The 12,396-nt window shown below is 42.0% G+C and overlaps 1 protein-coding gene across 1 annotated transcript in view; it reads left to right on the top strand.

Moving 5' to 3' along the window:
• LOC136651092 (macrophage mannose receptor 1-like) overlaps window positions 1-12,051 on the top strand; it is a 53,260-nt gene extending 41,209 nt beyond the window's left edge. The window contains exons 24-30 of the mRNA XM_066627214.1: window positions 505-734; window positions 1,814-1,979; window positions 3,142-3,291; window positions 4,983-5,099; window positions 8,148-8,315; window positions 11,449-11,487; window positions 11,801-12,051. Coding sequence (XP_066483311.1) covers window positions 505-734; window positions 1,814-1,979; window positions 3,142-3,291; window positions 4,983-5,099; window positions 8,148-8,315; window positions 11,449-11,487; window positions 11,801-12,051 — 1,121 coding nt within the window. The remainder of the gene's footprint in view (window positions 1-504; window positions 735-1,813; window positions 1,980-3,141; window positions 3,292-4,982; window positions 5,100-8,147; window positions 8,316-11,448; window positions 11,488-11,800) is intronic.
• The last annotated feature ends 345 nt before the right edge of the window (window positions 12,052-12,396 follow it).

Raw genomic sequence — 12,396 nt, 5'->3', positions numbered from 1 at the left:
AGAAAAATGCAGAAAATATGGTGGACACATTTTGCTCTGAACTGGGAGTTCAAAGCAGGCACTACCACTTAATCCTAGATCAGCATTCTTAAGGTCTCAGGCAGGAGTTTTTCCAGCTGTGTTCCCTGAGATCTTTTAGCTGTGAATTCCAGAAAATGAATTTGGATCCTTCTGCATTCAAAACATGAACTATGCTGTGCCCCTTCTCTCTATATATTCATATGATAGTCATTATAAGAGTGTTCTGAACTTATCAATGTACTTGATTAGGGACTATGTACATTAGGAACTAATGGAAAAATGCCTGATCCATCCTATGTCAAAATTGCCATTACAGTACTTGCCATTATCTGTCATAGACCCAGTTGTTCATACATCCAGTGCATCTGCATAAAGGTCACAATCCGTGGTGGCCCTTTTCTCCTTTTAGTTTATGAAATGGTCTTGTCTTTTTGTTTGTTTCAAAGTACTGCATTGGATTTAAATTCCACATTGCTTTCACAGATAGCAGATACCCTGTTTTGCCAACAAGCACTCCAGTACCTTTGATCCGTTACAGTAATAGTAGCTTCTTCTTCATTCAAACCAAAATGACATGGAAGGATGCCCAGAAACAGTGTGAACAAGAACAAGCAGATCTTGCCAGCATTTTAGATCCATTCATCCACTCATCTCTCTGGCTTCGGGTGTTAAAGTATAAAAACCCTGTGTGGATTGGCCTCAACAGCAATGTGGTAAGTATACCACATTCATAAATTCATTATAGCTGTTATGAACATAGCTGTTCATAAATTTATGGCTAGGGCTTTATAGTCTTTATCTCAGGTCATTCAAGGAAATGCAATTGACATGACATCCTAGGCCAAATCTTCCATCCAAATGAAGTACAGGTAAAGGAGAATTGTATACTAGCCACCACTCCTCCTTCTGCAACTTGGTTTGAAAAAGAAAATAGGAACAGAGCTGAAGAGGAAGGGTGATAGAGAATGGTGGGCTAGAGTACGCACAGATACTCTCCTACATACTTTCTCTGTTTCTCCATTCCTTTTTGAATCTATGGAGTGGGAGAAGGAGGAACAGCAGAGATGGACAGAGTTGTCTGCTGTCTGTTGCAGCTGCTCCTAACAGCCTCATTGAATAAGCCAACATTGTCGCACACTGAGACCTGGTGTGGCAGCCAACAGAAAAGATGCTTTCTAGACTTGCAGGTCTGTTTCTTAAATTGAATAATTCCACCAGTCTCCCCACCCCCCCCCAATCTGAAATCTGTTTTCATTTCAGTGACATCCCAAGTTGTACTGGGTTTCATACAGATCACACTGCATGATCGAGTACATTTTTTTGTTTCAGCAATGATGAAAGTTTGAAAAGCTGGTTTATCATGTGATAAATATAGACCCATGAATCAGGTTAAGCTTTCGTTGTGGTGAATATAAGTTTATGACAGTGAAAAGAAGATTACGCTTCTGAAGGGTTCGTTCATGCAATCCAACTTTCCTTGCTCATGTGTTTGCTGGGAGGCTTCAGGCTGAGATACGGACATCTTGAAATGCATATGTGAGTGCTTCCCCCCATGCTCAGTTAAACCTAACTCACATCATATATATCTTACCGTTATAAGTGCACCACAAATCGTCCAGTTGTGTCAGAAATTATGAACTGAGTTCTGAATCGGAGACACAGTGGAGTGATCCTCTGGTGTGCCGAACTGGAAAGAGTCATGCTAGTCCATCTCACATAATAAATGAATTGTACCTGAGAGTGTATCAGTCATCATTAGTACACACCTTACTCACAATTTGTTAATTTTTAGACTAATGGCCAATATACATGGATTGATAAGTTCAGAATAAAGTACACAAACTGGGCAGCAGGAGAACCAAAACAAAAATTTGGTTGTGTTTATGTGGACCTGGATGGAACATGGAAGACCGGAACATGTACAGAAAACTATTTTGCACTCTGCAAACGTTCTGATGGTAAGAATTTAAGGGTAATGCTTTTCACTAATTATTCATCCTTCTGATCAGAGTAGCACCCAAGAAGTTGAATCCTCTGGTCCTTATGTGCAAAAACATGGCTTTTGCATTTAACAGGACATTCAAGAAAGCAAAATAATTTTGAAAAGAGAGAAAAGGCCATTACTTTTGACACAATAAGAGTTAGGACCAAACTATGCATGATTTAGGACCTGTATTTACAGTCAGTCTAAATGTGAACGCAATCATGGAGGACCACAAAGTCAATAAGAACCATGATCCAGGGGGTTCCAGAGATATCCGCACTGGAAGAATGGTGGCTTAAAGGTATTGGATTTGGCAGAAATGGATAAACTTAACAATTCTTCTTAAAGACAAGTCAGCAGAAACTTTTACGGAAACCATTCATGGACTTCCTGCACTTTGAGGGTACAATGGGCCAAATAACCTATGGACTCCATGAGTAAGGGCACAGTCTTAACCCCTTATGTCAGTGCTTTCCAGCACTAACATAAGGGCAGTGCAGCTCCAAGGTAAGGGAACAAACATTCCCTTACTTTGAGGAGGCCTCCGTGAGTGCCACCCAACAGCAGAATGCAGCACATGTCCCACTGGCACCACTATGCCGGTGCTGGAAAGCACTGACATAAGGGGTTAGGATAGCACCCTAAGGGATTTAATTTTTCCCCATTTTTTTGTGTTGAAAATGTACTTTTTAATAAGTAGTCGATTGTTTAAGATATGATATCTAATGTTTTGTATGATTTTGTAGTAGAAGAAAGAAATTTAGTTTGAGATCTCTGAACTTGCCCCACAACTTGCAATATCTTTGCTTTTTAATTTTTCTTTTTATTTGTTTTTAATAAAATAATAATTAAAAAAAAGAACCATGATCCAGGGGGAAATGCTTTTTAATTGTCCCCCTTTGTAGATCATTTTTCTTTTCAAAATCATCTCCTAGCTACTGTCCCCACAATAGAGAAAAGACACTTGCATCTTCCTACCATACCTGTTAGATGTAAAAGTAGCTGGGAGATAGTGCTGGGAGATGACTAGATAGCATTGTCAGATTTGTTAAAATCCCTTGTGATAACATGTGTGCATCTAAAAAAAGAAAAAGAAGTGGAAATCTACTTGAATTACATTGCTTTTATTATAACAGTGAAGGCACCTACGGAGCCACCTCAACTTCCAGGGAAGTGCCCAGAATCCGAGGAGAACCCTTGGATCCCTTTCCGTGGCCACTGCTACCACTTTGAGTCTTCATCAAAAAAATCCTGGCCTAGAGCTTCTTTAGCGTGTCGTCAATTAGGCAAGTATCACCATTCCTTCAAAGCAAGGTGCAAAACAGTCATATGTGTACAGCTACAGGGGTTTGCCTTCTTAACTAAGGGTTAAGAAGTTGGCATTTAATAGTAAAATACTGTACATTAAAAAAAAAAATCAATACAATAATCTTAGAAGCAAACAATTCACTTATACATTATATCATAGGTTCCGAAACTGGGGCTCGTGACGTCCCAGTCATCTGGAGCTTCCCCATTAAGGGGTGGGACCACAGCAATGGTAGCAACATGATCAAGATGTTTGTTTGAGGAGGAAAGGGGTTTGTTTAGCTTCCCTGGAGGTTGCTAAGGCTCCCTGGAGGGTCTGAGGAGCCTGCGATCCCCTTCCTGCAGCTTCAAGTTCCTGATTTTAAAAAAAACAACCCACTTCAGGTTTCAGGACGACAACCAGTGAAAAAAAGTGACAAAAAGCCAACCTATACTGTTCTTGGAGCTCCTGTAAGGAAAAGGAAAGGTGGGTGGGGGCTCCTCTTTTCCCCTCCTCCCTAGCCCCTTGGATTGCCCACTTGCCCTGCTACTTACCAATGTAAAGCATGTAGCCCCTTTTCCTCCACGCTACTTCTGTTTGAAACAAACAGCAGAAGCACATGCTTCTTAGCGTACGCTGCTCTCTTACTTCAAACAGAAGCTGTTATGGATGAGGGAGAGAGGCATGGGCTTCCAGTAAGTCAAGGGAGGTGGGGGTGCCTCTCTCCCCACCCCCAGCCATGGGGGAGAGGGTGCCAGGTCAACCATTTACATAGCGGAGCTCTATGTGTAGCCTCTCGCCCTCCTCCGCACCGCTTCCTAGTATACACCGCTCATTTAAAACAGGAGTGGAGGAGGGAGAGAGGCTGCATGCAGACCTCTGGTAAGTAAAGGGAGGTGGGGTGGCAACTCCTCTCTTCCCTAGCCACAGGTACTCAGGCTCCATTGTAGAAAAGAAGCAAGAAGTTAGTAAGCCACATCAACAGTGACCACAGTGATACAGGTGTGCCCCCATATGCATAGGGATCTGTTCCACAGACCACCCCCCCCCCCCCGAGGTACACAAACTAGATACGGGGGACAGCTGTCTCTATGCCCCTACCCCCCAGGCTCCTGTGTGCCCATTAACATGTTTTTGAGACTTCTTCCGGTGAAAATGGACTTGCTTAACTGAATTGCTATAAGCATATAAGCTTATAGCAGTGTTTAGGCTGCCTTCCAGCACCCTGGATGCTTGAAAAAAACTAGATCAAGGTTAACAGGAAGACTTGGTTTACCTTGGTCCAGGGGGGGATCGCGGGGGGGGGGGCCAGGCGGGAGCCCAGGTCTACCCATCCAGCAAACCATGGAGGCCATAAAGTTCAAACCGGAGCCCAGGTTTACCTGCCTGGTTGACCAGGGGTCTGCAGTTGGTAGTGCTCATGGTGTCCCCAAACCCACCTGTACTTTTATATGGGAAAATGTTTAAAGTGAAAAAAGCTGTTTTCCTTTAAACAGCAAACTTCTGTCCTGTATATGGATACCTCATTTTGTACAGATAAGGGGCCCATGGCAACAGCTAGCCCAATTTGCTACTGAAGCAAGATACCGTAATTAGAAAATAAATACTCTAAAAACTGGGAAGGAAATGTGTTTGGTTTCAATCTCACTTAAATTATGTTCATTTTGTTTTCTAATGGATAATTTGCAGAAGCAAATCTGGTCTCAGTAATGGATGCAACTGAGGCAAACTTTCTAACTGAAAATACAGAACAACTTGAGGCTAAGGCACCAAAATTTTGGACAGGAATGTTCAAAAATGCAAAAGGTATATTGTTGTTGTGTTTTTTTTTAAATTTCACTGTTTATGCAATCAATAAATATATTACCTTATGAGTGATACAGTGATGTAAGTTCCTGCCATCTTTGGGCAAGTCCAAAAGATGGAGATTGACAGCACAATCCTATGCATGTCTACTCAGAAGTTACTCTCATTGTGTACAATGGGGCTTACTCCCAAGAAGGTGTGTATAGGATTGCTGCCAGACTCTCATTTATCATCTTGGAGTCTCTACTTTGCCCACATTGAAAAATAAAATCAAGCAATCCAGGTTTTTCAAGAACTTGGGTATTTGCATTCATTCTGGACATTGAACGTAACATAAGCTTAAAATAAAACATTTCAGCTGCTTCATTCTACTGTGTTCTGTGGCTAAACCAGTGGAAAAATTTGCATCTAGGTGTCTCCTGCTGAGCTAATTGGGAAATAAGCTAATTTGGAATTCATTAAAAAAAAAACCCAAGCATCTTAATGCTTGTGTTCTTAATTTAAGGATCTAATAGTCAATCTGTTGCTTTGCTTTGCTGCTCCACTAATTTCATGAGAATTGAGAGCCCACTGCATCTTCCTCACTGACAATCATGTTCATCAAGAACAAGCAGTGTCCTTGGATCAGAGTCAGATGCTAATTGCTTTTATGCTCTTCCTCGTCTGCTAGCAAACAAGAAAGACAAAAAAGTAGAATGAGCCTCAAAGATTTGGAAGAAACAGCTGAACAGATTAGGAAAACACCTGCACCCACTTTTTAGCATCCTGTTCTAAGATCATGCACATGTTTATTTCAATGTATTATGTCCTACGCTTGGAATAAAGTTATCAACGGTGCAGGGTGTGTTTGGCTGTTCAGAGACAAGTTTGGTTCAGCTGAAGGCAGGAGATCTGCTGCATTGAGGCAGACGGATGAAGCACAGATCTCCACCTCTGCAAGTTCACACTCTGAATCACTGCTTAGTCTGGGGATCATGACAGGAACTGCTGGCCTTGCTATCAAATGAGGTGGCTGAAAGAAAGCCGTCAAGGGAGGAGGAACCGGGTGGAGGTGAACCCCCTTCATCTCAAAGTTTGAAGCCGGGGAAATAAGGACACCAACTTCTAAACCCCCTCCCCCGCTGTTGATATTTAGAGAGAATTAGGGCGTAATCCTAACCAACTTTCCAACACTGACTTAGCTGCAATGCAGCCCCCAAGGTAAGGTAACAAGCATGTCCTTACCTTGAGGAGGCCCCCTTGACTGCCTCCCCACTGCAGGATGCAGTGCACACCACATTGGCACAGCTATGTCAGTGCTGGAAAGTTGGTTAGGATTGCACCCTCAATGGGATAGCACGGTGCTAATCCATTTCCCCCCCTTTTGTTGTCTATCTTATGGTATTTTAAATAAAGCCCTCAGGACAGCAACCTGTCCTTTCATAAATTATTCATACATTATTATTTCAATCATAAATTATTAATATTTATTAAATTTATATGCCACTTTTCCAAAAATGCTCAAAGGGGTATGCAACAATAAAACTAATACAATTTTGACCAAAAATTGTGAACTTGCAAGCATATCGGCAGCACAAAGCACTACAATTAAAATAGCAAAACCACCCAGTCAGCTGGCAAAAGCTTGTCTTAAATGAAAAGGTTTTCACAAGCTTGTGAAATCAGTGAAGGAGTAGTGCATGCCTCCAGGGGGAGTTTCACAGTCTAGAAAAGGTGTGTCAAACTCGTTACATATAGCAGGCTGAATAGCATTCATGATGATTGCTGAGGACCAGAAGTCAGTACCGGCGACCCTGGTCCCGGTATTGCCCAGGACCGGGCAGTATAATTGTGTGTCCTGACTGCAGTCTGCCACCCTGCCTCACCGGCAGAGATGCAGCCCCCCCCCCCCACTGGCAGGCTGCCATGCCCTCCCTCCCTTCTGGAGGTCCAGGGAGTCAGCGCACACCCTTCCCAACTCTCTGAATGATTGCTGAGGGCCTTGTAAAGATCTTGGATGGCTGAAAAGCATCACTTCCAGTTTCACAGAGGAAACCGGGAGTGACGTTTTAATGCCCTTAGAAGCTATTCTGAAGGCCGCAAAAGCCTCCCCAACCCTCGAAAGGCCTGAGGGTTCAGGCCTTCAACCCTTCTATGGGCTTGAAAATGTCACCTCCAATTTCTTCTGTGAAACTGGAAGTGATTTTTTTCAGCCCTCCAAGGCCTTTACAAGGCCTTTGGAGGGTCAGGGAGGTAGTACGCTGCTTCCCCAGTCTTCAGAACACCTCTGGGCATTTGCCCTGAGAGGTGTGGGGGGTGCCATGGGGAGTGGAAGCCCCCCCCCGCCTGGCACCCAGGACATTTGTTCCCCTTGCCTCCCTCAGGTATACCACTGCCAGAAGTGGTGTCATAAAGCAGGAAGTGATATCATTAAGCAGGTCATGACCTTTTTTTTTTTAAGGAACTCATTAGCTGCAATGACAGAAAATATGTAAATTTTGATCATATCTTCAATTATTATTATCATTTTTTATCATGCGTGCTGCCCTTTCAGCAACAGCAGCTCAGCAACAGCAGCTCAGCAAGAAAGACAGCTCAACAACAGCTGAGAACAGCTGATGATGGTGCTGGGAGAGCCCAAGGGCTGGATAAAGAGCTTCTGGGGCCCCATCTGGCCTGCAGGCCTTATGTTTGACACCCCAGGCCTAGAATGTGCCATGGAAAGAACTCTGTCTCGGGTCTCTATCAGGTGTACTTCTGATAAAAGGGGAACCTGGAGCAGTGGTCCATGCTCATGGATGGTGAAATATAGAGGTGTACATAGTTGTAGTTCTACATTCATGTTCAGCAAATGTCAGGGAAAACCAATCTGCCTTATAAATTGTGTGTCCTGATATCTTATGTTGACGAGGCACTTTAAACAAGATTTCATATATGACAAGATATAATTACTTATATTGCATCCAAGTTTTCAGGCAATTAGCCATTAACCAGCCCTGACAAACTAGAAATTTGGAGCTGTCCTCCTGGAACTCATTCCTCTCTTTATATTTTCTAATTTAATGTTAGGTGAATGGTTATGGCTGGACAACAGTGTTGTGGATTTTGTCAACTGGAATAAAGGAGAGCCCTCGCCTCAGCCTAATGAAGAGTGTGTGGAAATGTATTCCACATCTGGTACCTGGAATAATGGCTATTGCAATAACTACTTGGGATACATTTGCAAAAAACCAAAAGGCAAGTACAGAGGCATCACTAGGGTTTGCCTCACCTGGTGTGAGAGCTCATTGTGTCACCCACATGAAGGACCTCTTCCAGTTCCAGACCATACAGAATAAATTCCAAGACCAGATCAACAGCCTAAATGCAGTGGCATCACTAGGGTTGGTGTAAACCCCATTAACATTATTTATTTATGTATATTTATTTAACCGTACAGGTCACCCCAGCAATAAATAGTCAACAAAAAACAATTTTAACCAGGTCCACTCAGAAGTAAGTCCTATTTTGTTCAATGGGGCTTACTCTCAGGAAAGTGTGGTTAGGATTGCAGCCTTAATGACACACACACACAACTGAGTAAGAGTTCTAGTATTAGCTCTGATCCATGGAAATGAGAGCTGACTCATACTAGCAACTTATTGCAGTGGTTCTCAAACTGGGGCATTACGACGCCCCAGCAAGAAAGCCCTGGCCTCTGCCCCTTTAAGGGGCGGGAAGGGAGAATTGTATCGCTGTCGAGGGGTGTAGGGGCTTGCCTAGACTCACCACAGCCTGCAGCAGCCTCCCGGGGTTGCAGGGAGCCCTGCAGCAGCCTCCGCAAGGCTCCCCAACATGCAAAGACAGTGCCGATGACAATCGTGACCCACTTCTGATTTGCGATCATGAAACCGGAAGTAGGTCGCAATAGTTTTTTTCACTGCCTCCACATGATGGGGAACCCTGCAGAAGCTGGTGCGGGGCTCCCCACATCCATGGGAGGCTGCTGCAGGCCGTGGCGGTGAATCCAGGCAAGCCTCTGTGCCCTTCAACAGTGACGTGATTCTGGCGATTGCGACGCTGTCTCCCCCCTCCCCCGCAAGAACTTACTGCGGAGCTCAAACTCCCTGCAAATTTCAGAACCACTGCCTTATTGGTTCCCTGCTGTGTCATAATGATGCTCCTCATTATTATGCTCCTCATTGATGAGCCAGTGCTCCTCGTTGGCTCTGAGAACAATCAGTCTCACTGTTTAGTTTTGAGTTAAAGAAATCTACTTTTTGTTACATAAGGCAGTTTTCCTTTTCTGGTTATTTGGTTATAATGTTTGATAGAATACAGATATTTAAACGTGGTTTGTGTGATTGTATTCTGCATTAAATTACCTGTAGAGTAATATATAGCATTATGGTGGTATTCCGAAATACCAAGGTTTTCACAATTTTGGCCATTAGTGGTATCACCCCTTGAGGGTGTCACCCAGTGTGGTCTTCACCCTCCTAGTGATGCCACTGGGCAAATAATGTTTGTTGTTTCATTCTGCAGACTAATCCCTGGGTGATATTCATTTTGTTGTGATACAAACGTTTAATATAATTTTTACAAGGAAGTGCACATCAGAGTATTCAAACACTGCACCCAAACAAAACACTTAAAAGAATTTTTGAATCTGTGAAGGAGTGTGACAATTGGAAAATATGGATGTGTGAGAGCTATGATATAGGCTCTCACACACTTTTTCCTATTGTCCCACTACGATTTCCATGCTTTTCCATTACAGTTTCCATGCTTTTTAGTGCACGAATGAATTTGTCAGAGCCTTAAGTCTCCTCTTTAAACAGAAGGGGGAGCATGTGCAACAATATGTTAATTTCAATTTTATTATCTCAGTCTTACTTTCTTTTTTAATCTCTCATTTCTTCCAGAATGTACAATTAATCTCTTAACAGATTCTAATAATATACAAATTCTATTTTGTGCTTTGATTCCAAGTTCTTTCCAATAGCCCACTATTACATAAGGCAGTGGTTCTCAAACTGGGGCACTGTGATGCCCCAGCCTGAGGGCCCTGGACTCTGCCCCCTTAAGGAAAGGCAGCAGAGGAGCACAGGGCAAGGGAGCAAATGTCCTTAACCCAAGGAGATCTCCAGTAGCCAAAAAACTCCTGTAGGATACAGCATAGCCCATCTCAGCGCCGCTGCCTCACCGCTTGGGGGCTTGGCTAGGATTGGGCTGTTACTCCCAGCTAAGTTTGTATAGGATAGCAGACTTAATTATCTCAAACCTTCTGACTGATAAAATATTTCAGGATTTTATATTATGGAATCAATATAAAATAGTCTGATTTAAAATGTTATATTTAATTAAAATGTGCATGGTGCCAAAATTGTGTTTCTTATTTCAAAATTTACCAAAACTATTCAGACATTAGTTTTATGATATGGTGGATTAGTGTTTTGAAGAATACACTGAGTCAGTTTAGAGGTAATGTGGAACCATGGTTTATTTTTACTATGGTTTGTAAGTCAGAACTGACTCCACAGACAATAATAAATTCTGGTTTGTTACTGTTTGATTTTGATATCCTTGAGTTTTGTCCCCATTTCTTCAGTTAACTGGCCAGTGCAATGCCAAGTGTTTTAGCTCTCCTCAGTCGTCTCGTGTTCTACACTGTTCTCATTGGTCTAGAGATTAAAGTGAGCATGTAAACCAACATTCACGAACACAAGTTAACTGTTTTTTATCCATTTCCCATCCCTGGTTTAATATCAAAAAGTGATTGAAAGACCTTTATTTACAAGCTCTGACTTGAGGATGACATTTTTTAAAAAAATCTGTTTGCAGTTGTTTACAGAGATGAGTGGAGAGATTGCCTGTGTAGATAAAAGAAATGGGAAGTGTGTGAATGAAGCTGTTGCTAGGCAGACAAAAGGGACTGGAGCTGTTCAGAGATACTGCCAGCAAGAGAAGCTTGCACATATCTCTTTCCTTGCCGATCTAGGCTGGTGTCTCTTTGTAGACACCAATCCTGCAAGGGCAGGGCCACTAAGTCATGATTAAGGCAGAATTCTCAGTTTGAACATCATGTGAAACTACAGTCAATGTAGACTAATCAGTGTAAATTAATAATATAGTGGATAACTAACTTCAAACTATGGGTTCAGATTGTAGTTTAATCCTGGTTGATTTGCTCAAAATAAACCATGTTTAGTTGAATGTCCAGATGGTCAAATAAACCATAATAAGGCAAAATAAGCTATGGCTCTTTCTGACACCTGAACTCACCCAATGTTATTACTACAATGTAGTTTAATTGTCAATGTATCAAAGTATCATAAAAAGCACAATGTTTTGAACATGTTCTGATTAAATGTTTTTTCTATTTTTAAAGAGATTGAAATTGTCCCAACCAAGCGTCCTGAAAAGAAAGGTAAGACTTTTCAATACAGATAATTTAAGAAAAAAAAGTCAAATGAGAATTGAAAAATAATCAGTCATGAGTAACCTTTTACAAAGAATGACAAATTCATTTCCAAAATGATACAAACAATTCATTGCATCTTTTCTATTTACTGGTCAAAAACATTGTGATTTGTTCTATTTGCTGGTCAAAATAGAAAACATTCTATTTGCTGTTCAAAAACTTAAATATTATTTAGATCAGCGATACCCAAACTGGTGGGAGCTGCTGTTGTCACCAATCTTCCATAAATGTTACTACTATGTATGTTTATTTTTAACAGAACCAATCATGATGGAGGATTTCCCCAAACCAAGCCATAGCAAAGCTACCGTTTTGGTGGTTGTGGTGGTGATAATCATCGCAGGAGCTGCTTTAGCAAGTTACTATTTCTACAAGAAAAGGGGTCAACGGATGGTGCCCAATGACAGCTTTGAGAACTCTCTCTATTTTAATAGCAGCTCAGCTACTGGAACTAATGATACAAAGGACCTTGTGTCGAACATGGAGCACAATGAATTTGCTTCCATTTAGTCTGATAAAATATGTGATGTCGTATCTGAATAAACATAATGAACTCCTGTAGCTCTCTCTGAAAAATGTATTTTATCCTGTATGATATAGTTGCAATGAGTCCATCTATTTCAGCATTTTTATTGCGTGCTAACTATGCAATAAATTCACGCTGTACTCCAGCAGCTTTGTCATGTTCGAAATAAACCAAGTCCCAGCGATCCAGCTGGAAAACCGCACTATTGGATAAAAGGGGCTAGCTCAGCGGTTTTTAAACTCTCAGGAAGTTTGAAAACCGCTGTAAGTCCTTGCGGAGTCGGGGAAGGCAGCAGCGCGATCCCCAAGATTGCGTCACTCAGGGGACTG

This window comes from Tiliqua scincoides, chromosome 5 (genome assembly GCF_035046505.1).
Source record: "Tiliqua scincoides isolate rTilSci1 chromosome 5, rTilSci1.hap2, whole genome shotgun sequence".
Lineage (NCBI taxonomy): Eukaryota > Metazoa > Chordata > Lepidosauria > Squamata > Scincidae > Tiliqua > Tiliqua scincoides.
The sequence above is the reverse complement of the archived record's forward strand: the minus strand, read 5'-3'. Positions and strand labels throughout refer to the sequence as shown.